Source organism: Mchenga conophoros, linkage group LG13, assembly GCF_057382185.1.
Source record: "Mchenga conophoros isolate Kocher_MC1m ecotype Shallow Benthic linkage group LG13, M_conophoros_male_GT1.1, whole genome shotgun sequence".
NCBI classification, from domain to species: domain Eukaryota; kingdom Metazoa; phylum Chordata; class Actinopteri; order Cichliformes; family Cichlidae; genus Mchenga; species Mchenga conophoros.
The window spans coordinates 24,475,191-24,501,637 of NC_140538.1; the positions used below are offsets into that span (position 1 = coordinate 24,475,191).

General features: G+C 39.5%; 1 protein-coding gene across 3 annotated transcripts in view; it reads left to right on the forward strand.

Annotated features, from left to right (window-relative positions):
• The first annotated feature begins 628 nt into the window (after positions 1-628).
• The window catches only part of LOC146561355 (phosphofurin acidic cluster sorting protein 2-like), a 46,437-nt gene continuing 20,618 nt past the window's right edge, over positions 629-26,447 (forward strand). For all 3 annotated transcript variants that reach the window (XM_085297374.1, XM_085297375.1, XM_085297376.1), the window contains exons 1-3: positions 629-966; positions 18,349-18,436; positions 25,683-25,772. In XM_085297374.1, coding sequence (XP_085153500.1) covers positions 755-966; positions 18,349-18,436; positions 25,683-25,772 — 390 coding nt within the window. In that variant the 5' untranslated portion in view covers positions 629-754. The remainder of the gene's footprint in view (positions 967-18,348; positions 18,437-25,682; positions 25,773-26,447) is intronic.

Here is a 26,447-nt window from a genome sequence, read left to right on the forward strand (position 1 = left end):
AATCTTGAATAACATTTCAACAGTTATTTGAGGAGGAAAAAATATGCACCTGAAAGTGGGCAGATTTTGAATTAAAATTTGAGTACTGAAGATAACTGAAAAGATTTGGTTTGTGTCATTGACGCGCAGTGCTTTGATATTAGTAAACAATTTAAACACATTCACATGAAAATAAAAATAAAAAACAAACCTAATCAGTTTTGGTGGTATTTAGGCTGTCACCTGCTTAGATTCCGTAGATATTAAATGAGGTAAAAGGCTATTACCTAGCTGAATGTTTATTTTGATCTTTATTTTAACTCATTATTTGCACTTTTTTTGAAAATGTAAAAGAATAGATAAATAAAGGACAGTAACGAACTGGATTAAATGAAAGGATAAAAAGACTAAAAAGTCCAGGCTGAACTTTTAATGTAGGCCAGCACTTTTACCCAGCTAAATGGAAATACTAATTAAATTTCACCTAAAACAAGGCCAGAGATAGATTAGTATTTTTATGACGTGTATTTTTTTAATGTATCTATCGTGTGTATGCTAAATTTCAGTTTAATAGTAAGCATGTCCCACCCTGGACGCAGCGACGTGCTCTATCAGTGGTAACAGGCCCCGCCCCGACTATCAGCATCTCCAGTCAGTGGGGAGCAGCTGGGAGTCAGTGTGGAGGAGCAGGAGCAGGAGCAGGTAGCAACGGAGTTCAGCGGCTCCCGCGTTCGTCCGACACTTAGCTAGGGCTGCTCCCCAAGCAGTGGTGGTGATGATGGCGGCGGCTGTAGAGAGAGGGGGCGTCCGTGCCGCTTTCCTGAACCCGAGCAGCGGTGGCGGTGGTGGACCAGCGCCGACGAGCCTCCCGACCGGAGCGTTGGCCGGGGCTGTGGTCCTAGGCTCGGGCTCCGGCAGCATGCCTGTGCCCATGAACCTTTTTGCGACTTGGGAGATAGACCGATCATCTCCAAGCTGCGTCCCGAGGTAACGTTAACATTGGCATGTTAGCGTGAAAATACCACAAATCACAATGTTTGCAAGCCTCCATAACGTTGAATAAATCTTTGGCTAACGTTTGCTTTAACAACGCCCTCGCTGAGTGGAACGTTAGGCAGGACGGACGAGTTGCCTCACATTTCCAAAACACTGTTGGGGAGCTAACTGTCAAGCTAACTAGCAAGGTGGCTAATGCTAAAGCTACCTAGCAAATGTTTTGAAGTTACTATAATGTTTTGTGCTAAATGCACATTTGTTTTGCCACGTTAAGGTGCAGTGCGCCAAAAGTACCAATGTTAAAATTTCCATTTGTATCTTAATAGCTTAGACGAATTAACAAGCCTGTAATAATTTATTAACACTCGGTGTTTTTAATGTATTTCGACCGTTATAACTGGCTAACAAAAGTTCAGCTAACCAGTTCATCTGTTAGACGGATTCTACTAGGTTTCCTTTATGTTCTTTTTATGGTGATGAAGCTTTGCACATAATAAATGTCCGGATAGGCCTGTAGTTGATTAGGTATAAGGAATGCTTGCCACCCAATAGCGGCATAACTATCTATAAATACAGTGGCATGGATGCCGTTCGTCTCATAAGCAACAGACATCCTTTTTATCCTTTTGCAGCCCTATGTGTCATGAGCTGCCTGACCAAACGAGCAGTTTTGCAGCTGCCTGGCGATTTGAAATTCCCAGAATTTTTAAGTTCTTATGCTGTGGGTTGTGTTGTGATTACGTCTCTATAGATCGGAGTCGACTACCCCGTTATAGACAGCAATAAACAATCACAAACAAAGCGACTCACAGTAATGACGAAACAGCGGATATGACAAGAAATTAAATACTTTTGATTGTCTAATGTTATTGTTTTCCTGTTGCGTTATCAGTTATCTGCGACACTTTGCTTAGTATTCTTCAGCAGTGAGCAGGCATTGGTGCCACCTGACCAGAAACCTCTCGGGAGCTGTGGGCACATTAATCAGCTTTGACCTAGATCTGTTCCACTCATTGGGATAGAAGTGGGCTTGGAGGGGAGGGTTTCCTCTACAGTCAATGTGCCGTATGTGTGTATATGTGCCTGTGTCTCTATAGTGCCTGCATGAGCATGTATGTACGAACGGAATCATTGCATGTGGGAAAATTCCTGATCTTTCAGATCCCTGTGTGAATGTTGAATATTGTTCTGTTTGGCTGTGATGGTTCAAACGATTTAAAGCCAGCTTGAATGAGAATGAATCGTCTTTGAAGTGACAGCACTGCTTTTAGATTATACAGCTCCCTGCCCTTTTTCATTGTACTCCTGTTTCTGAAAATGTGATTTCACTATTTATTTAGTTCCTGGACAGGCCACAGCAAATGCTGCACAGTGACTAATGCATGAGATTATTTTGGATAGTTGTATCTGTTAAGTTTTAAGACTGGATTGCAGAAAACAGCATGTTGTGCATTCATACAACATGCCATACTATGTACATTGATTTCCTACGTCTGTCATTACACTGTTCTCTGAAGTGGATGATGTACAAGGCACTGTATCCGAGATGAATATGGGTGAGGATCACAATGAATTATTAATGAGTTTTACAGTGAAGGTACACTGTTACTCGACCCACAGCTTTCTTGTTGATGAATGGGATACTTTGTTAGATCTGATATGTATGGAGAAGAACTTATTAGGCATATTAATTCATGACACAATTATTTATTCAGCCTGAAAAGCCTTATTGTAATTATTGTTATATGCGGTGGCTTTGAGGTATAGTGCTCACAGGCTATTCTGCTAGTGTAAGCTAGTGTGAAAAGTCCTGTATGAAGCCCAACCCAAGGCTTGTTTTGGGGATTCTGCCTTGGCATTCTTTCAGGGGCTGGGCCATGTTGTGTGCAGCTGTTTGCTCTTCAACTGGCCTTTAGCAAATGTGGGTGTCCAGCTAAGTGGCACGGTTTCAGATGAGGCCACGGGGCTGTTACCAGCTGAGTGTTTTTTATTGTGGTACTCCAAAACATCACGCACAGCTGTTGTTTTGTAATAATTACAACATGGTAAATAATCCTAAGCCCTTCAGCTCCATTGAAAGCCATGCTCAGGAAAGGATGTTTTTGTCAGAATGGAAAACATGTTGTTAGCTTTTATATGCTATTATATTAGCACAGATTTATGGTTTCTAACTGTGGAGCTGGATGAAACAAAATTCATATTTTAGAATCTTGCGCTTGTTAAATTCTGGGTATATCCAAATGCAAATAGAGTTTTATTGCAGTGCACCATACAGTATTCTGGCTCCTACCTGTTGGACGTAGTGTTGTGACAGCTCCATCCTTAACAGGCTTGTTGGAATAGTTAGAGAAGCATTGTTTTGATTCCAGCATTGCCATGCCTGCCAGTCTGCCACCCTCCAGTGAAATACAGCGTGCTGTTCATATTGCAGGTTATTTCTTATAAGCTGATAATTTTCCCCCTTGTTTTTCTTGTTTTTATTATTATTGCAGTGGAGGGGGGAAGTGCAGAAGTCTCACCTGTTTTCCCCTCTTAAAAGAATAGACAACTGCTTTGCTGATGTTGCAGATTTACCAAAGACAGCTGAGGGACATAATACCCACATTATTCATCTTCATGTAACCTGCTTACTGGACACATTTAAGTGTCTCATTGATATTTTGGGAAATTGTGCTGAATATAAAGTTATGCATGTAAAACTAAGCTTTTAAAAAACTGGGGTATTTTTGTACTAGAGTAGATTTAAAAATAATTTAGTCAGTGCTCTGCATGGTGGATGATGTGCTTTCTTAGCTGTTTTGACCCTAACAGTTTTGGTAGAGTGGTTTTATTTTTACCAATCCTTTCCCCTTTATTTAAGCATACGAGAATAATAAAGAGACAGGTGTAGCTGCGGTTACACAGCAGAACTAAAGAAGTTTAGTGGCCTGTTCAAAAATCCAGCTGAGCTGTCTACAGGCAAGAATTTGTTGAGGTAATGATGTGGTATTTGCAGGAATGTCACTAATGCGACGGTCAAAATATGGTCCTGTGTTTATCTTATTTTGATAAAGAATTTTCAGCAGGATGAGAGCATTGGCTTCTTGCCAAGTTCAAAATAGAGGACTTTTTCATAAACATCTGCACTGATAAAACCCTAAAAGAGCTGAAAATATACTACCTGAGACTAAACCAAGCCCAGACATTATTTGAAAAGTGGCACCTAGCTCAAATCTGTTGCAACATCATCTCTACACACGAACAAGCAGCGTGCTAATGTGTCCATAAAAGCTCTCCAACCTCCATTGTGTCCAAAGCTTTAGGTGCATTATGAAGCTATAACTAACTTACTTTCAAGCTGACAATTTGTCTGCTTTCAGAGTAAACATCATCCTCTTTGGGTTGCTAAATGGAAAATGTTTTGTAGATCTGAAAATGTTGGCGTGCCCTTGATTTTCTTTTTTAAATCCTCTGTGTATAAAGATCCCTCTATTACATTTCTCTGGACTCAGAGAAGTGAATACATCTCAGTTAGCTCGCAAGCTACGAAAAAACGTCTTCCTCTTCCCGTCTGATGTTTATCTCTGCCGAGTAGTGCGTCCTTCTTTCTGTCTGTGTGATTCATGTGAGTCCCAAGATGGCTTTACTCTCTCATGAGCGGCAGAGCCTTATCTTGATAGTAATTGAGTGTACTTTGCAGACTCTGGTCAGATGTTTGTATCTTCTGCCTCAATCTGTAGTGTATCAAACAGATTTGTGTTGTGTATGGCAGATATAGATGATAAACGAAAACAAACCCGGGCTCAAGTAGAGCAACGTTATTGTGTCATATTTGTTCTGGGTCAGCAGAGATGAAGCCATCAGCAAGACATTTTTTACTTATCCCTTATGCCTTTATGCTGTGATGCATAAGGGATATGTAAAAATATCCCTCATGCATAACTGTTAGCGTGCAGTTTCTAGTATCATCCATGGCCTTAATCTCTTAGATTTATTTTTGAGTTTTCTGTAAATTCAGTGATTAACCCTTTGCTGAGACCATTAAATCTGGGTACAAGCAAAGAACGCCTGACTGTCAGATAATATGATCTAAATTCACCCTTTCACCTCCTCAATAAGTGTTTCATCTCAAGGCATGGGTATTGTTTCTCTTAGCAGGGGAGCTGCTGTAATCTGATTTCATAACAGGAAAAGAGGAGCTAGTAATCTCATGCTGCACACACACTGTCTGCTTAATCCTCTGCTTCCTTTTGGAATCATATACATCAGCCGCCTCCAGTGCCCTTCAGGATTGTGACACAGTCGCCACATCTGTTTGCACCATGTTTACAATCGTTGTTTGACACCTGATGCTAAATGTTCATATTTGATATGGTATTTTGAATGATGTAAATGAAGCAAGCTTTTAGGCTGAGGAATCATCCCCAAAGAGCATGTTGTTAATGCTCTGTTACAGAAGCAACATTTGACTTCATGGCATGATACTTGGCAAGATGCCCATGCAAAATATAAACAACTCAGAACAAAGGTGCATTTAGAGGGATGACAGCTCCATTTTTAAAGCAGATACTGAAAGTGACAATATTGCAAATGTAACTGGATCGTGACGTTTTTATTTTTCTTGTTAGAGAAATAAGAATCCATAATGTGGCTTTCTTTTAAGACATGTTTCATATTTTAGTCACATTAATAGTTAAACTAGTTCCCTTTTGTTTTATCATGTCTTCAAATAAGATTTCAACTTGGCTCCATGCTGTCCATGCTGTTCACACACTTTGCTGACAGAAGACCAATCAGCACCTTCACGCCCCTCTTTTTCGTGCTTACTCCCACTGCTTGATATGTGTCAAAATTCTCTTGGTTTCCTTCCCTGCTTTCCTGGAGGAGGAGGAATTTCCTTGGGAAACATTCCACATTCCTGGCAACTAGAGAGCTGCTGGTGCAACTGAAATCAGCCTCCTTCAGTCTGGTTTCAGTACCCTTCTCCCTTCCGTTGTTGACTAACAACCTGCTCTCTGGAACGGAGCCAGGATTTGAGCTGTGGATTGTCCACTCTATTGAAAAGTTTTGCTGAATTGGCCCTGAGCTTTATGGTGATCAGGCATGCACTGAATGCTCATGTTGAATGTCTCACAAAGGGAAGAAAGGTTTGTTTCCCCCTGCGTGGACCTCAGTATGGGAGCGAGGCCAGATTCTTCTGTGGGCGGATACTGGGGTCTCTGCTAGTGAAGAGATCCAGCTTCCTGAGCCAGCAAGCGAGGCGAGGAAAGTGTCCTCTGATACAGGGAGGATCCTGTCAAAATAAGCACACTGGGGACAGCGTCTCTCAACTCATATTTTCTCTCTTGTTCTTGCACTGTTTATTTCCCACCTCTCCCAGTGAGGCATTTCCTGAGCTGTATATGCCAGCAGCAACACAGACACCATTATTTCAGACACAAAACATTTATGATGTTGATGAATGAGAAAACATGACAGACCGTTTTAAAACATGAAGATTTGTCATCATGGCAGTCTGAAATCCTGTACTACATTTCTAGCAGAGTCTTCTCTTGTAAACAAACACAGACTGGCAGTGCAGTTATATTTATCCTTCGTCAAATCACTTTACCTTAACTGTCAGCCATACTCAAAGAACATTTCTTTCATCTTACTGAGTCTCATAAATAGAAGATTTTTTTTCCTTGTTTTGGCTAACAGCCCCAGAAAAGAATCAGCATCTTTGCCTTTTCTGTCTGGATGAGGACATAACAGTCCCTGGAGTGAGAAATCTCCGATAACATGGAGTTGGATGCCCTGCTTGCTTGCTCGTCTAATCACAGATTAAGGAGTCTGAACTGTCTGGATTCCAGTTTCTGTCCATGCGCCTTTGATCAGTTGACCCACACTGCAGTTGTGCCACCTTCTCTTTTTCTGTGCATTAAATTCAAGCAGCTTTATTTTAACAAAGAATTAAGTTAGCTCTGCACTGAGGTGAAATTAAATTAAATATGAACACTTACTTGGTTAAGGACAAAAAATTGGATGTTACTGTTTTAAATCTAGGTGCCGCAAAGCATTGCACATGAGAATTTTGTATTACATAGTCTAAGATTAATGTTAAAAAGATGGATCGTTAACATAGATCCAACATCTCCCATCTTCATCTCACAAACTGCATTAATTAACGATTCACGGTATAAAAATGGGCATTTTTCATACTGCGTTCACATGCTTATCTGTGGTAATGGAAAAATGACTGTGCTTGTTACTTGGCAGCAAACAGCGTCAGCCTAATTGGCCTCACCTCTCTATTTTTACTCACCTTGCTATCACTGGTGTTAAAATTACTGCTGAACTGATAAAAAGGAAAAACATGATCTGTGTGCAGAATCTCTGAAGAAGCTGGAGCACGGATACAGTTAGTCCATTAGTCATTTGGATGTATAAAATGGGGGGTGGGGTTGTGTCAGGTTTTTAATCACTTTAGGGGGGAAAGTGAACTATTTGCTGATGCTGACCGTTGTATAGTTGTTTGCACAATTCCCAGTTCAGTGTCCTGATCATTTTTCTTTCTTGAAAGTCTTGTCTACTTTGCAGAAAATGGTACGAGTCAGTGCAGGTTTGGAAGGGTGTTTTTGTCAGCTGAAGTCCTTCTAGCATCATTAGCAATGACAACAGGCAAACCTTGCTTCGTCAGGCAATATTTTCTACACTTGATTTATCATACTGCCATATCTGGTTCAGTTACCATAGAGCTCAATACAGACGCGAATCATCTGTAGAACCTGAATAAAGTCGATTTCTTCTTGTTTCTTTTCTTAGGAAGCTGAGGGTGTTTCTAAATTCCCAGATCATTAATGAGAGCAGACAGATTCGGTGTGGTGGATGCAAGAATTAAAGGGCAGACCTAATCCTGTCTGATGCTCAGCAGAGGCACCATATGTCAGTATTAAATATGTATAGGAAAGCTGCACTGATCCTTTAGATGAAATGTCAGCAATGCTTAAATGTAACTGAAAGATATCATCAAGTTCACTCAGTTTCAATGCCGTGTCCTTACATTGGAGATAGGAGCAGCCATGTACATCTTTGCTGGCTAGGTTTTACAGCTTTGAAAATTGATTCTGTTTATTCATATTCATATTAAAGGTGGTAGATTGTCAGACTGCATTAAACAGGACTAAGGACTTCAGATTTACTGTACAATATCATGAAAACTCAGCTGGGGTCTATTCTGACGTGGAGCAATGGATGTGTCAAAGCTCTCGGGGTCAACGCAGCGGTCTGGCTGGCTTTCCCTTGCCAGCCCTTTCATTGCACTTTCATCTTTTCACAATGCAGCCCATTCATCATGGCTTTTAAAGATGAATCATTGTTGTTTTTTTAAAAAGGCTTATATAAGCTCAGCATGCTATAAATCCAGTCTCCTACAGGCTGTGTACATTTTAATATATTCATGCTGTTTAATGCCATTCCAAACATTTCTTAGTATGTATGACGATACAATAAGATTTGCATTATACTTCTTTGTGGATGTGCACATGGACTGCTTTAGTCACGAGGAATCCATTGTCATCCTTATACTACTTTCTATTTGCCTTTGAGGGCACATGCTCACTTGGTGTCCTTGTTAGTATAGTAGCAGTCATGACAAATTGGAGGGGTACAGAAACCTTATGGAGCCTTGTGTACATTCACTGATCCACTCTAGCATCAGAAAGTGATACTTATATAATGAATAAAATGATATCCAGTAATATTGTGTTTTAAAATTATCAAACTATCTCTGCCAACAAATAACAGTCCCAGATTTAGAGGAAACTGACCTAATGTTAGCCCTGCCTTCTTTTTTTTAATTTAAATCCTCCATTGAGTTTTTTCAATATTTTGTTTCTTCTTTAAAAAATCAAAAACTTGAATTTTCCTGATCACTAGGCTGGACAGAAAGAGTGGAAGAAGGCTTCGCTACTAAGCTTTTGATCAAACCAATAGAACACTTGCAAAAGAATATTTCTAGCAGGAATACTATTCACCTTTAATAGGATTTTAAAATTTAGCCACAACATTGTCAGTGGCAGTTACCATTCACCCGTATCTATTGGAGTAGTGAATGAAGAGTCACATGGAAGCTACTGAATACAGCAGACAGGAACTTATAAACACTTTTATTAAAATAATCTATCATCAGTATCATCTGCATGCTAGCAAGATACTATCTTCCTTGTTATATTCTTTTGTGATGATGATGATCTGGTATCTTTGGATCTGATATTGCCTGTAGTCATGCCATGTTTGGTCTTGTCATGTCTTGCATTTCCTCTACAAACATCGGGTTGCTGACCTCACCAATATGTGTTCAGGGCAGAGACAAAAGAGCTGTTTACCACTGCAGAAACACAACAAAGGATGACAACTATTTACTGAGCTCCTGAAAATTACTGTCAGATCACTGAGGTGTGACTGCAACATGGAGTTGTATTTTTAATTAGTATTAAAGAGGCTGGAGAGTTGAATAAGAAAGTAGCCTGAACGATCCCAGTGGGAGTGTCTGCAACTGAAAGCTTTTGTTTCAAGGATTCTTACTTGCTGACTCACAAATCATGTTACTGGGTTGTGTTAACCCAGTTAAGGACCAGTTTGGTAATTTGGTAGATTTCCAGTACAACTGGGAAAAGTGCTTTCTCAGTTGGTTTACTGCGTGGTAAAATATAGGGCCAGGTTAGATGTAAGCATGCATTTCCTGTTGTCACTTAACAGCAAGCTTTGCATTTTTTGACTTGCCTCTAACGATGGTTTTCCCTTTAACCCATATTTATATCAGCCAGGAATATAAACTTGCTACCCATTATTTTCAGAGGAGTTTACCAGAACGTCCTCACAACAAGCACATACTGCTTAAACCTCTGATTTACACTTCTCAGACATAAATCTTTTTTCATCTGAGTATTTGAGGTAAAGAACTGAAGGCCTAACTCACCAAACTGAAATAAAATCTAGCACTGAGCTGCAGTGTACCACTCACTTGTAAAATTACCTAAAATTAATCCCGCAGTCATATTGTACCACTGCTCAGGATAGCCTCATGACCAAGAACTTCATAAAGACCTAATTACAGAGTGTTATGACCAATCCCTCCCCTACCTTTGTTTTTTTTAATCACATCTGCCAGGGTGCTTTCATACCTGACTGATGAAACCAATGGAAAGTCATGCATCAACTGGCTTTAGAAAGTAAATGTTCAATTCAGCAGTGACTTAAACTATGTATTGAATATGAATGCTTCCTAAATGGCAATATTTCTATTTTGCACAGTATTAATTATAACCTGTACACTGTTTGTGGTTTGAATCTGTGTAAGATTTTTTTAAAGACGTATTTCCTGTCTCTTGGGGTTTTCCCAGTGGCCGTGTTCCTCCAAAAATCCAAGGAAGTTGTGCACTTAGCCATAGTTTGTCAAAATATGATTTATTGAAATAAACGGAGCATGCAGCCGGAGAAGAGAGAAACCAAAGACAGCACCCTGTTCGACAAGTCTTTGATGTTTCACTTGGAGCTTGATAAACATAGTCAGCTGATGTTACTGATAAGTTTAGGTTTGCTATTTTTATTTATAAAATTAAATGCAGAAAAGTTGATTTGTGTCCTTTAGCGAATTTCTTGCAAATTCCTTAAATCGTGCATATAGACTCAGTGCCTGTGAATCAACAGTTGCAATGCTATCAGCACTTCCTATAGTGGAGTATGCATCACAACTGAGCGGACCTTGCTTCAGAGTTGAACGTTGGCTTCATGTTATGTTAACAGTTTCCGAAATACATTAATGAACAGTTCATAGAAAGATTGAGTTGTTTTAGTTTTCAGACTTATGGCTGTTATATGTTTTACTACCATAAAAACTGGGCAGTGGATTTAATCACAACAGGAGTTGACTTGTTCTCTGCAAGCTCAAGTATTTGATATTGAAAAGATTTGAGCATTTGATTGCATTGTAAGGATTCTGACTTAGTGAAGTAACCTCAGAGGGGTATACTCTGAAGGTCAAGACAGCCAGAATTACTTTGTGTTAGCTGGCTTGACAAAGCCTAAATTCTCAGTTGGAGATAACAGTTGTCAACTTTTCTGTTTAGCCAGGCTTTCTGCTTAGGGCCTTTGCACACTCACAAAAAAGGAGTTTCACAGATTATATGAGTCTTCTTACATGAAAAACGATCCCTGTGAGTGCACCAAGCTCCAATCAGGGATGTTCAGTTGAGCAGATGATGGTGATGATGATAAACGTGTGATTAAAATTCTATCAGGATCTTTAACATAATATAACGCAACACTGTTATAAATAAGATGAGATTAATTCTGCAGAAAAGTGTTTATCTTGGGATTTATGACACCGGGTGGTAAAATAAACATTTAAATTCAAGTTAATTATATTATGGCTGAGTGGACTCTTGGTGCTGTTCTTTATTTCTACAGTGACAGCTGCACATTAGAAGTCTGAAGCGTTAAACTGGATACATTTAAATATTATATATTACTGTCGCAGCGCCTAATAAAAGATGTGGGAAGCACTTCAGTTGGTTGGCAGATCAAATTAAAATTAGTGTTAATGAGGCAGTATTCATGGTGTGTGCTCTACGTTCTAGTAGTAGTTCCAGGGGTGTAAAAGATACTTAGCAGCCGATTAGAGTCAAGTGTAATTTGATCAATACATTGTCTGCATCACCATTTGTATACATGCATATTCCTGTGACAGTGCAACAAAAACAGTTTGCACTTCTCGCAGTGGTTTTAGAAAGGGCATCCATCCATCCAGCAGGAAAAAAATCTATAATTCACTTATAACATGTTGTGGATAAAAAAAGATATATGTTCTGCATAACTTAGCCAGGTAAAGAGAGCTGCTTTTGTGACACAGAAAACTCTTGACTTTAATCTTGACATAGCTCACTAAGTCATTAATCTCGCTTTGTAGTACACCCCTCTGTTAAGGGATAAGCTGCCATCTCTGTAATGTCTGACTCAGTTCTGGCCTTTTGACATTCAACAATGTGCTGGTATAAAAATGGACAGACAGCACGGTCCCCCAAAGTCTATGACTGCAGCTTTAAAACCTCTTTGGCACCATACACACCACTCTACGAAGAGACAGTCTTATCAAAGATATGTTTGCTTCCAATTTTATATTGTTATGGCCATGTGTGTTTTTCCTCACACAAATACTACAGAAATCAGGTTTTACCAGATTAATTGCTTCTCTTGTTCCCTTTGTCTGGTCAAAGCCTTTTCCTGCTCTGTCACTGTGACCATCAGAAGATTTCATTCAGGGAATTAAAGCCCAACCAGCATATGGCCATCTGGCACAAACAACTAGATATTTGGGGGCTAAAATAGCTTTTGCATGCAAGCCTAAGTGCAGGCTAAGCTCTCATGGCACATTCTACTTTTTGAACTTGTTTAAACTAATATATTTGGTCTCATGTATTAGTCCTCATCAATCATAATTTATATTTGTATTTAAAAAATACTCTAGCAACTTTCAAATGTCGTATCACACTTACGTTTGCCACTGCTTTGCAGCCTCTATTGCTTTGTCATATTTGTCTAAACTTTAACAAATGTGAAACAGAACTGTGTGTGTTGGAGTTTAGATCAGCGAATGCAGGGCTTTGTTTTGTGCCTTTTCACTTTCGTTGCAGTTTGATTGAAAGATGATGAATAAAATATTAAAAAGACAGAGAACATAATTGGTTTGTGGCCCAGACAAACTCAGGAGTTCCATAAGTGAACCCTCTGATGAATAGACTTTTCCTTGTTTTTTGCTGTAAGTGAATGAAATATTAAGTAGAAGTAGCTTTTATACTAGCGTAACTTTTATTTGGGTTAAGTTATGCAACCAGATGTGAAAAAATAATAGTGTTGTTGAGGAACGCAGTGCTGTAGCTTTTCTCTTCAGGGACATGGACTGCAGAGAATTTTGCTTTTTGTCAGTCCCCCATGTATAAGCTGGTACCATATGCAGCCTTCTTAAGAATTTCATGCACTGCATTATGCTCAGCGGTGCTTTATTAGAATGAATGCAACTGCATTTACATCTCAGCAGAGAATACGTAAAATAATACGTTAAACCCACTAAAAGCATCCCCCCCCCCCCCCCCCCCCCCCTTATCTGGAAGCCCCCCAGCACATATCCACCATAGACTGTTTTTTTCATTGAGCACTCTGTTACATCACTCATCCTCCATCTACCACTTCCCTCTGCTTTGTGCCACTGACAATTGCTGTGCAGTGATCCGAGGGCATGGAACTGGCAAAACATCAACTAGAATGCTGACCAAGGGATTACAGGATGAATTACAAAAGTGTGTTTTTGTTTAGGCAGCATATAGTTAAATTCAGAGGTTTTGTTTGCCTCCCTTTCAGCACCATGCACATTTGCACATTCATTTGTGTAAAGAAGCATGTCCATATTTGCACAATAAACCTTTTGATGGTCCTGTATATGTTTAGATCTTCTTCTTTTTTTTGGTCACTGGAAAAAAAACTGTCCAAATTAGAAAGCATTGAAGAGCTACGGGTGTTTGTCATTTCAACTGATACGAATGTGCATTGGAAAAACGTGAAGAAGCTGAAAACCCAGCTAGAGTCATCCTGCGCAAGCACCGTTATCAAAATAGGGCTTCTATTTTTCTTGGAATTTTGATTACTTTAGCTGCTGGCTCTTTAAAGGCTCTGAAATTTAGAAGTGTTCTTATCACCTGTGACATGCAAATACAGATATCCAGGAATAGTTTGGTGATAGTAACTGCATGTACTCCTAAGGGGCAGTACATGTTGGGTAACCAGTTTTCAAAGATGTTGATGTAGACAGAATGAACGCCAGAAATACACTTAACTGATGTTGTGATGATGTATTTTTCTGTAGTAAGCTGATTGTTGTCAGCCTAACAGTGGAACTGCATACAGTGGAAATAATAAATACTTTCAGCCCCAAGATTTCCATTAGACATGCACTAATTCCAGTTTTTGTTTTTTTTATTTTGAGTGATTCAGTTTTTCTTTCTAAGATGGCATACTCAATCATTCCTGTAGCTTATCTTTAATTGACTGATGACTTAAGTTTAGTAACATTTATCCTTTGATGACTTGCACTCTAAATCGGCGAGTTGAACAGATTGTGTTTGAGTTTAAGCTAATGAATGTTGAACAACTTTACTGAGATTCTTGCAAAAAGAGAGGAGACTTTGGAATGAATTAAGTCTACGCAGATTTCTAAGAATGATCGAAATGAGGAATCGGATTACTGACCAATCATAAGGTGCATGTCCATTTCCAGTCTTGTGATGGGAAGCTAAGGTCCATGGGGTTCCAGTCTTGAGTTTTAGTTTCTTTTTTTTTAAATACCTTTTGAAGTCAGTGAAATATAGAGTGTATGTGACATAAGCAGTCTCCACACAGTCATATAATTTTACTAAAGTGTCAAACTCAAAGAGCTGACTCCAGAGGAACCTGTGTCAGGCCTCCTCGTGAAAGAAAGCCAGCCTGGCTGCAGAGAGTAGATAACAAAAAGAATTATTAGCGGTGCAGAATATGTGTTTGACTGACTGCTACTTTGCTGTCCACCTTTTAATCCACCTCTCAAAATTGATTTTCCTCTGATGTTCATACATCTCTTTGATAAGGGGTGAACCGAAATATTCAGTCTTTAGAGGTAGAGATGGATTGGCTTGACTATGACTCTGCAAATTCTGTTGTTATTTCCTTATTCTGGGACAGGTTGAAAGGATTATTCTTATACAAAACTGAACTTTTAAAACTTCAAATGTGTCTTTTACTTCTGTACCTTTATTTGTTATTAGCAGAGAGAAAAGATAAGATGATATGTAAACCCTTCCACAACCCACAATCACAGGGCTCTTATCTGGAACCAAATATTTGGCCACAACTGTTTGAGTGGACTGCCTGATAAGTTGTTTTGTTTGTCCAACACAGATAAAAGTGAAAGGATTCAAGTGTAGCTACAGACAGACCGTCTTTTACAACAGCAACTTCACAGTTTATTTTGCATCCGAGGAAAATTAGAAAAGATTGGTTAAACCTAAAACCAAATACAGCAAAGAGAAACATTTGATCTATAAGGTACATTTTTTTTGCCAGTTCACAGCGTCCATCTGTCTCATAAGAAGTGTTGATTATATTGATTTTTCTCATTGCAGTAATACAGTTTTAGTTCCATGGTTAGACCAGAAAAAATTGATGACTGGCAATAAACTACCAGAGAAATGAGGTTGTGTTTATAGTTGGCAAGGTTTGTTGTGTTTGCTATTTCAGCTACAGAGATTTCCATGCAAATCCTTTATCTTTCCTCTGCTTGTCTGAACAGTTCCTTGCTTGTCTGGATAGTTTTACTTGCTTAACACAAATGGAAACATTTGCCACCTCCATAGTTTTGATTTCCTTGATGATATCTGAACGTCTGCTTGATCTAAAAGGCGGAAATGGCCATGCAATCTAATGACCTTGCTCTACTTTAGAGGCAGAAAAGGTTAACAGTTAGTAATGGTGCAGTGAGTGACTTGGGCGCGCTAATGGACTTAGATGGAGAAGCATTACTCATGCTGAGTGATGACATACCAGCCGGGCTGAAGCAGCCAAAATTATACCAAAGCCACCACGCTCCAGCAGTTGTGACATCATTTTTGACGTGCCATTTGAAAGGAAGTCATTGGTGAACTTAAGCGTCCTGCTAGGATTTGTACAGTCTTTACGCATAGCACTATTTGAACTTAGCATTCTTAGTCCACTCTTCTCTGTTGAAGGTAAAAATGATGTGATGTATAGAGTTTGAATGCCAGGTCAAAACCGTGAGTTTCTTCTTGTGTTTCTTTAGCTGTTTCAGAACAGTTTGTGTGATGTGACAGGGCTCATTAGTCTACCAGTGAAGGTCACTGCTATGGTAGATACACGACAAATGTATAAATCCTTTCCTAACATTCAACTTTTATCAAATAACTGTCTGAGCAGGTGTCGATTCAACCTTCCAGTCATTTTGTAGGCTGTAATCCCCTCTCAAACTCAGCCTGTAAAGACCTTATAACCAGGATTCTAGCATAAATAAACTCAGTGTATCACAATGATAACTCAATCAGAAAAGCTTAGCAGGCAGTTTATTGGCTGAACCAGCACAAGCATTGAAATTGAAAGGAATTTCATGGACTCTTATCAACTGGGAAACAGAAAATATGTCACTTATCTTTCATTTCCACTGCCTGTTCACAGAACTATTGAATTGGAGACTGTTTTATAAATTCTGCACTCACCCTGCCTTTCCTTATGGATTGATAACACTGTTTTGCTTTGGTCCCATTTGGCACAGACAGGCGTGCTATGATTCCACCCCAGGGTCTCTCTGGGAATGTGGGAATGTTGGGAAAGAAAAAAAAGGGAGGATTAATGCAACTTGTGAAGGGCTCCTGCAAGCCCCTATTTTTATCTTGAGCGTGTGCCAGTGTCTACTAAGTGGAAGGGAGACCACACACAAATAGCAGCCCCCCCCCCCCCCCCCTCTTCTGTTAAATCACACACTGTCACAATCTTTTCTGAAACTAGTTAAAATGTCCTTGAATCATTGTGTACTACTTATTTTACCACACTGATTAGTGTTTTTGTGCTACACCTGGTTTGTCACTGAAATCACAGTTTGAGTGGCAAAGTAAACTGGCTCTATGTAGGAGCACAGGGCCAGCCTGGCACCAGGCCACAACAGATGGCCATGAGTTTCACTTACAACACAACACACTGGCAGGCAGGAGTGGTGATAACACTTCTAATAATAATAATAAAAATAAAAAAAATTCCCAGTACCCTAGGTGACCCCCTTCAGCGCCTGAAGCTGTTTTGATTACATGTGAATCAGAGTCTGGAGAATGAGTGTGTGCGAGGAGCGATAGCTGTGATGGGATAGAGATGTTGTTAAACCATCAGCCCTACTTTCGGTCTCTCTCTCTCTCCTTGTGTCCTGACAGAGAGCTATGGCCGACTGATGAGTCATTCTCACAGGAAGGCAAGCTGAATCCGTGCATTACCTAGAAGATTTACCATTTAATTACTCCAACCTCAAATAGATTTGCAACTGTTATTCCAAGGCAGATGAGGTACTTTATGTAGCCAAGTGGACTGTCATCACTAAGTGGGCCTAGAGAGAGTCATCACAGGAACACTGAGTTCCTGACCTGTTCAGATATATTTTTTAATTCATAATTGAATGTGTATAAATATTTTGGGACACTTGGAAAAACCTCCCTTGGAATTTATTGGTCTTTATCTCATTTGAAGCCGTATAATAAATTATAGTGTTATTATACAATTTGTTCTTAAAATCTTATTTTAAACTGTTATTTTAATTTTTAAAGCTATCTTTGAGCCTTTAGCAGCAGTAAAGACACAAAAACAAAAAAAACAAACAGTGTTCGTCATCCTCCTGCATGGAATAATAAACAACCACTCCATTTTTGTCATCTGCAACACCGCATTTTTCTTTGTATTGAACAGTATGAGTCTTTGTGAATCATAGTCGTCTAGCAGGAAGTGCCTGGATGAAGTGAGTATAGCAAAGTGGCTCTTGAAAAAAAAAATTGAGTGATTGATTTGTTTTTCCTTTCTTGTCTGCATCTCTGGCTCAAGCTGATCACAATTTAATCCAACAGGGCTGGTGGGAAAAGTGGGTCAGGAGGAAGTTTAGTAAACTTGGCCTAAGAGTTGTTGACTTTTTTGTGGAGTATCTCACTGCAGAGGGAAGTTTCCTTGGGGGGGAGCTGGTGTGGGTGAAAGGAAGCAGAATTGTGAAATAGTTGTATAGCCGTGAAAGAGGAAAGGGATTTTGTGTGTGTGTTTGTGTGCATTTTCTTTGTGTGTGTTTGTGTGGGGTTTTTTTTCCTGATTAAACATTATGTGTTACTGTGTTTGATTGCTTCGTTGTATTTCACCCATCCTGGATCACAGCTTAACAGCTCCCACTTAAAAAAACCCCCAAAAAAAACAAATTTTTCCTCATCTTATTTAATCATAAACACGGCAGTGAATCCCATAAGCCTCTCTGCTCAGCATTTTAATGTGTATTATCATGCTCAAACAGCATTTGCAGGCTTCACTAATGGTACTTTGTGGCTTGTCAAAGCATCTGTGCTATGCCATCTTTTAGAAGGAATTTGCCCATTAACCAGACAGTATGAATTGTAAAGCAGCAGTACTTTTGTGTATCATCTGTTTACAAAAAGGCCATAGATTTTTCCCTAAGGGGACACAAAGCTGAATAGAAGTAGCCTTGAACACTGAGATTCCTCATCAAGTAATGAAGGTGCTCTTGTACTTGTGCCTTTACTCGGGTCTTTTTCTCAACCTCTGTTGTTTTCTTTTCCACAGGCTTTGCACCCTCACACTGAAAAAGCTGGTCGTCCTCAAAGAACTGGATAAAGAGCTGAACTCTCTGTCTATAGCTGTCAAAATACAGGTGGGTGGGTTAATCTCCCTAGTGTGATTGGAATAACAGGCTCAGTTGTAAGATCGCGGTGTGTCACCATCTGGAGTCTGTGCTTCACTGCTTCCTCTTTACTTGATGCTGTTGAATGTAATTGCAAAGCCTAGACACTGAGAAGACAAGCTAGTAATCCTGCTGGTTGATTAAAAAGAAAAAACCTCCCTAGGTGAACAGGAAGCTGTGGTGAGTCACGTGCTCTCAGGTTCCTTAAATGGCAGACTGGCATTACCATGCTAAGCAGTAGCATTAGCACCTTAAGACGGATTGTGTATCTTTCATTGATTGCTTGTGCATGCACGCCTCGCCTAATCTCGGTGTTATTCAACATTTCCGTTCAATATATTGTATGGAGGTTACTTTGTGTGTGATTTTAATGTCAGGTTTAAAAAAGCTGAGTGTTTTGGACAGTTTTTTTTAAACAAATTAATTCTCTGTCAAAACAACGACCCCTAAAATATATGAATATGAACAAGTGTTTGTTTGGTTTTTAGACCAAATTGCATCAACAGAGACCTCACTTAACATGATGAAGCCTGGGTTTACATGGAGATTAAAGTACAAAGTTGTACTGTCATGTTTTTTTTACTATTTCCAGTTAAATGTATGATTTATATATATATATATATATATATATATATATATATATATATATATATATATATATATATATAAGGGGTGCAACGATACACAAAATTCACGGTTCGGTTCGATACTTTGGTGTCACGGTTCGATATTTTTTCGATACAAAAAAATGTTCATGCATTTTTAATTTGTCATTTATTAAAATTATAAATATATATTTTAACTCAAAAGTACAGTTTTTAAATTTAACCCTAACCCTTGTGCGTGTTTTTTATTTTGACAGCGAATGCGCACCTGCGGACCACTTATGTGCAGCCCTGGTTATTTAGCTCGTCATATCGCAGCCACAGAAATTCTTTTGTCCATGAAACCATAAAGCTGCACTTTCTTTTTGCCTTATAGTCTGATTTGTCATAACTTCTCCGTTTTGTGGTAAGCTTTTCTTTGGCTGTCACTTCTTCACCCTGACCTGTCTTATTTGGCTCAGCAGAACTGAAATGCTTTTACACACGCACTCACATAAGCTCAGCGATTCTCTGCGCGATCAACCTCTCACATGTTTAAGCTTGCTGCGGGAGATTTCACTTGTCATGTTTGCATAGTAAGCTAACGATTAATAAGACGATGTCAGAGGAATTGGTGCGCAAATTATCATCACTCACCAATCAGTGCTGTCGCTCTCTATACACAGTTCGCACGATTGCAAAGTGAAAGCAAAAAAACAAGCGCAAATTCAAACGCGACTTCAATATGTCACATATTGACAGTGGCTCACCGATGCCAATGACATAATTACCCAGCTACATTTCTGAAAGAATGCAAAAGCATTGACATATATTTTTCCTACAATAGCCCGACGGGCAGGGAAGAGATAGATTTTGGTAGCCCGACTGAAAAAATCGTCGGGCTAGCGATATTGCAAGCCCTGTATCTGATTGAGGAATCACTCATCTTTGGAAAAGAGAGTTTATTACAGAGAAATGTCTCTTTCCAAAATAAAAGCTATACTATCCGCTTCTTCTGGGCTATATTCTCAGCAGCATAAGGAGAATCATGTGCTAACAGCTGTCTAAATGACTCGGCTAAAGTTAGTATCATGCTTGCTTTTTTTTGTCTGCTTCCACTTGTCTTTGCACTAGGATGATGTCGGCGTAAATGTGCAGTCATATTCGTTGTGTTCCCACTAGTGCATTCAGGTTAATCTCGTTGAAATGACCTTAACGCCACAACACGGCAAATCTCCGTTAACGAGCTACCGCCGATCGCTCCGTGCATGGGGCTAGACGGCCAACACGTTAACAAGCTAACTGCGCTAACACACTAGTTCACACCAATGTAATTGAGCATTGCATGGCACATCCAACATACTGTTTTACTTTAGTCCATGACTCGCTTACCTTCAGGGTCATACGTCACATGAAAACCAAAATAATTCCAAACGCCAGATCTGAATGAGGGTCAATTTGCCTGTTGCAAGTAGAGCTTAACTTCTGTCTCGCTAGCTTGCCCTGCGCTCTTCCTTCTGACTATGCTGTCTGTGTTGAGCGCTCAGTGGATCTGCGCTGGACAGTGCAGCCTAGGCGGAGTAGTCGAACGCAGATTCACTGAGCGCTCAACACAGACAGCATAGTCAGAAGGAAAATTGATAAAATAAATTACAAATGTTGTATTGTTCGATACATATGCGTACCGAACCGAAAGCACTGTATCGAACGGTTCAATATCAATACGAATATCGTTGCACCCCTAATATATATTTATATATAAATAAAAGACACTTTATTTAAAAAAAAAATCCACTCTTCGTTATTTGACCTTTTTTTTTTTTTTTTAAATCCCATTCTCAAAAGTACCCCCCCTTTTTTTTAATATATATGTATTTAATTGAAAATTTGTCTATGTAGTACTGGACTGGACAATTCTGTTCTAGAAGGAACAAATCATCCTCTCTTTACTGTCATCCTGAAGGAGAAAGAAAGCAACCACATGTGGCTTGATCCATGAGCTACACCGTCTCCAGAGCGTGAAATCTCTCCATTTCTGCTGAGCCGCCCGGAGGACAGCAGAGCAAAGCTCTGTTCACGATGGCTCTGGAACTGGAGCATTAAATGCAATTTCTAGCAGGTTTGGTTAGAGAGAACAGAGACATTGAGGGTATAAAAGAGACAGTCGGGGAGGATGACAGAGGAAAGGAACGGCTTTGTTTTCAGTCAGTAAATGACAAAGCTTCATTACTGCATGTCATCGGGTTGTCTCTGCAGCATGGTCCGTGGCCTTCTCTATTCTTTCTCTGGGCCTCATTAGGTTAAGTGGTCTGCATGCACGCACAGAGCTCATGTAAAGACATTTGGATCGTCTGCTTAAACTGAAGCAGAAAGAATGATGACGTTGCATTTTAGTCTGCAAAAAGTTGTTTTTGTTTTTTTTTCTGGCTCTTTTCAAGTAGCTACGTGTAATACATATTTTTCCATATGTTGCTTCTACGTATGTACTCCATGATCCCAAATTTTTTCCTGTCTTTTGTGTACAATTGACTGAGGCTGTGGGCAGGCCTCAGTGTCATCTGGATTATGATAGGAGAACATCATTCAATTCTCATTTTAGTGCAAGTTGTTGTCCAAAGCACTTCCATTTGCAGTATACTTAGATATGATCCAGTTATGTGTTTGTGCATGTTTGACTTACACTGTGTTGGGTAAAGGCAGAAGCCTCAAAACCTTTAAAATCTATTTAATACAATTTCACATTGAGCTCTCATCCCTACCCTTAATCCTTCTCATTACTGCAACAAAAAAAGGGATGGGGGTCCAATTAAGGGAATTGAAAATGTCTAAAAAGGAAACCTTGAGACTGTATAGTTGAACTTGTTTTCACAGGCTTGTAAAGCTTGGGAGAAGGTCTGTAACATAGCCCATCTGGCCCCAGAAAGACAGTCAAAGTGTGCAGCAGGGGAGCGAGGATGAGAGAAAGGGAGGGCCAAAGGACATTCAGTACAAGCTTTCCTTGCCAAGGCTCTGTATTGTTAATGCATGTCATGCAGTTTCAGAGTGTTCTGCTTTTGTGCCTTGATTCATTGTACTAGCCAGTAAGCATGAGGGTGCATATAAGGCCTCTTTATAGAGCTCAAGTTAGTGACAAGGTCAGACTTGGACAGAGATTTGACCTTAATGTTTTATATAAATATATCCATACTTAACAAAAGCTGCAGGTACTGTCGAGGCACTGGCAGCACGTTCCTCTCTGGAGCATATCGTGCCATTAGGTTAGATAGAAAAAGAAATGAATGATTGTTAAGAGTCAGCAACGGTTAACATCCTTAAACCCTCAGTCCTTTAAAGTTTTGTGTCTCACCTTCTGCTTTTTAAATGCACATTGTTCTCTATCGCCTTTTGTGAGTTAAGCTAGAACATTGCATTGTGTTCTTGCTGCATTGAGTTTTAAAGACATAGAAGTACTTAAACCAGTTCTGGATGTGGACACAGTGGAGTGCTTAACAATTATTTTATGAAGCTAAAAAAAGAAAAAGAGTTCTTGTACCCCGGGGCAATGTCATATTAAATATGTTAAACACTTACATAAGTGATTTTCCTACTGCCATCCCACATTGTGTCATAGAAAAATAGTTTATTACCCTTTATTTTCACATGATTGCTCAGTACTAGAAACATAGCAAAAGGCTTTAAGTGTGTATAATGCAATATATGTGTGTATGCATGTGTGTGTTGTGGTGATACATATCTGCACCATTATATTGCTAAAACTTTAAAACGATGAACGAACAGTCCGATCATCTAATTACTCTTTTTTTTCCTGGGTTGCCAGGGAAACAGTCAAAGTAGGTTCTTTGTAGAAACCTAGTTACTGCTGCTTGTACTAAAACCTTGGTACTTTCTCACTACTAACAGGTTGTGACTATGTGAGAGGATGTTTCCATAGTTCATCTGTTAAACTGTGAGTTTTAGGCTCAGCTCTATCTTCGCTGTTACAGCACCTGCAGATTCCTCTGTCAGTCTCTTACTCTATTCTTTCCCACTTGTGAACAAAACTCGTGAATTACTTTTACTACTTGACTTGAGGCAACTACTCTTTCCCAACATATGGCAGGCATTCCACCCTTTTGTAACTAAGGGCAGTGGTATCAGATCCGGAGGTGCTAATTGTCATTTCACCTGCTTTACAATCAGCTGCAAACTACTTCAGCGTCTACAGTGCCTATAAGTTTTATGCTTAAAAGCTGCAAATAGAATCTGTGACAAAGCTAGGTCTGGTTTAGCTTAATTTGTACAATTTGCCAAAGAATGTCTTGAAAAGGAAGCCACTTAATCACAAGGACATACAGACAGATCCACGCATTATCACTTAGAACAAGATTTTACAAGCCATCTCATCTGAAGTATATTGCAGTGTAAAGTGACCCCTCTGGTGTCTTGTGATGATTCCTCAGCACACATTCAACTATTTTATTTGGTATCTGTTACATGATTTGGCAGCTCTTGCAACAGTCAGATCCAATGTCGTACCCACTGCGTGGGACTATTCCATGAGTTTCTCTCCTGGGTATTAAGAGAGACACTGGATATCCTCACTACTCCATACTGCTCACCAAGTCTTATTTAATTCTATCATCAGATAGAGCACATACCTGAACTAAGCTTTGAGTGTTCATGACATTTTTGTAGCTGTCAATGGGATGACACAGCACTGCTACTCTGGCAAAACATCAGGAGCCAAAGGCTTGACATGCTATTTATTTCCTCATAATCACACTTTAGTTCCCAATTTTAAGTTTATAAGAGGGAGAAAAAGACGCTTAGTTGTGGAAATCTGTAATTTGGCAAGAAACACGAGAGGCTTTAATCCAAGGCATATCACAGAAATCTAAGGAACTGCTGAGGGCTGAGACAGGTCATCTGAGGACACGCTGTGTGTTGCTGTCTTTACAGTTACACTTAGGGAAGAGGCGGCGTTCAGCCTGTGCCATTTAAATCCCCCGAGAATGTTAGGTCACCATATCATTGTGCCAGAACCCAGTACTAGCTTAGGTGATGAGACTTTCTCAACCGGCTTAACAGACAATTCTCTACAAGAATAGAAAGCATTAGGTAATGAAGCTAATTTTGGTTTTGAGTAGTAGCTTGAATATCAGTGGAAGTAAAAAGTGTAATACAATAGCTGTGTGAATGTATTTATACTAATAACTTTCTTAGTGTTACGCTCTTAGTTCTGCGTGAACTAGAGATCGCACTCAAAGTATGATTAAGAATACTCACAGCTGTTTCCAATATGTTGAGTATAGCAGGCTTTTGATTAGAGAGTTACTGTTTTAAATATATTAGCACAAGCTATTTAACTTATCCTAGTAGAAGCAAAGGAGTTGAGGACTGTTTGTACTAGGCTACCACAAGGCGCGAATCTGCATAAATGTGTGAATGTGAAGGAGGCTGGTACTAAAATAGGGTATGCACACTCACTCCCTGTTGTCTGCATTGATAACCGGTTAAGAAAAAACACAAAATATGTGATTTGTTGGGATTTTTTTTTGTTTTTTTACTTCATTGATTTTTGTGTCAAGGATTTTTAGTCAATTTATCAACCAAGTAGCATCTAATGATTTCATGTATGTGATTCTTTTCTTTTTTTTAACTGTTATTTGTTTGCCCTGATGAAAAGCAAACAAGCGCTTTCAGCCTTGGTATTGGATATCTGCCAGTACCAAGTACCTGTCCAATACCGGTGTTAAAATAAAACACTGTGGTCCTTCACCTAATTTATTTGCAGAAGTCTCATTTCGGTTCATTGCGCCATTTATGGTCTTACTAGTTCCAATTCTGTATCCTCGCAGTTTCACTGTGGGTGCACGACTTCACATGTGCATTACTTATGTAGTGTAGCTGTAAAGCAACAGTCAAGTTGAGGACATGTCATGTTACAGAAAAAACAAAGCCTTCCAAACAAGTTAAACACTGACAGCAAAACAGACAGAAAAGACGTCGTCGTCATCAACAGAGCTTTTATCAACTCACATAACTGCTGTTGATCATAAACTATGCAAACAAATAAAGAAAAGCTGTTGCCTCCTACATGCTGTTAGCTCTCCTGCTAGGAACTTGTGCGCTGCTTCTAATGTGTGGCTGCAAACAAAAAACAAATTGAATGGTTTTGATCAGTCTGTTGTCAGCATTACCTGATATATATTTTTTGAGCCGGGATTGGACCACTAGTCCTTCCCAGTGTCACATTGGAACATCCCGGTCGTGATCGTCTCACCGGCCACGACTGTAACTCTAGCTGTGGTTTTAAGCAATGAAGAAGGGCTGCGAGGCAAAGCCCCCAGCACATGTCCACAGGAAAGCAGTGTTTAAATAGCTGTGCCGAACACTGACCAGGTGTTTCAAATTTCCACCAATTTCTCTCAGCTCCGGAAAGGATCCCCCGCAACACAGAACAGACAGTCGCGCCGCAAGAGGGCTTGGGAGTGTAACAGTTCCCAGTTTCAACAGCAAACACTGTCATTTTTATTTTTAGAACAGGCTTATGGTGTTTTCAAGTAAGAGTAAGTCACTCCTGGAAGTCCCTGGGTGTGATGAGTTTTTGTCTAGCATTTTTGTGACATTTTGCTTTGCTTTGTCTCCTACAGGGTTCTAAGCGTCTTCTGAGATCAAACGAGTATGTCCTCCCACCCAGTGGACTGATGGAGACAGATCTGGAGCTCACATTCTCACTGCAGGCAAGCGCTCTGACATTATACTGTGAATTCTCACACAAATATGGCGGTTACTTGAGGAGCAAGAGCGTGTGGAATCTGTTGTCTACCCCATTTATAGATCGACGTTCTGCAGCATCTCCTGTGTTGTTCTCATTGACATTTTTAAGGCATTTGTAGACTGCAATAGTAGAATGCAGTTTACAGAGGTGAAAAAATTAAGTGAACGAGTTTTATAAAGTTGTATAAAAGATAAAAATGCACAAGTTCAGAAGAGTAAGAACTGGGTGAAAATACAGTGATGTTGAGTGAAGGCTTGATGCTGGTAAGATGGAGATGACATGTAAAGATCTGGGACAGTGTGACTTCCGAGGGAGGCAAGTACATCCTAAAAGGTTGAGAAAAAAGTGACGCATTTTTCTCATAAATGCATTTATGGGCTCTAGTTGTGAAAATTTAAATTCTTCAATGGCAGTCCAAGGAGCACAGTGGTTGGTAAAATACCAGATGTATCTGATGACTAATAATATGCCTGTTGCCACAGTATATACTGCGTTTGATGGCAGTTATCTGTGGGGCATCTAAACATTTGTCAGATCAGGATAAAATACTGCCTGGAAGTAAAAACAGTCAGAACTGTTTTATTTTATAAGTATGCAGCAAAAGCTCTTACGTTTTACAGGACATAATGAATTTATT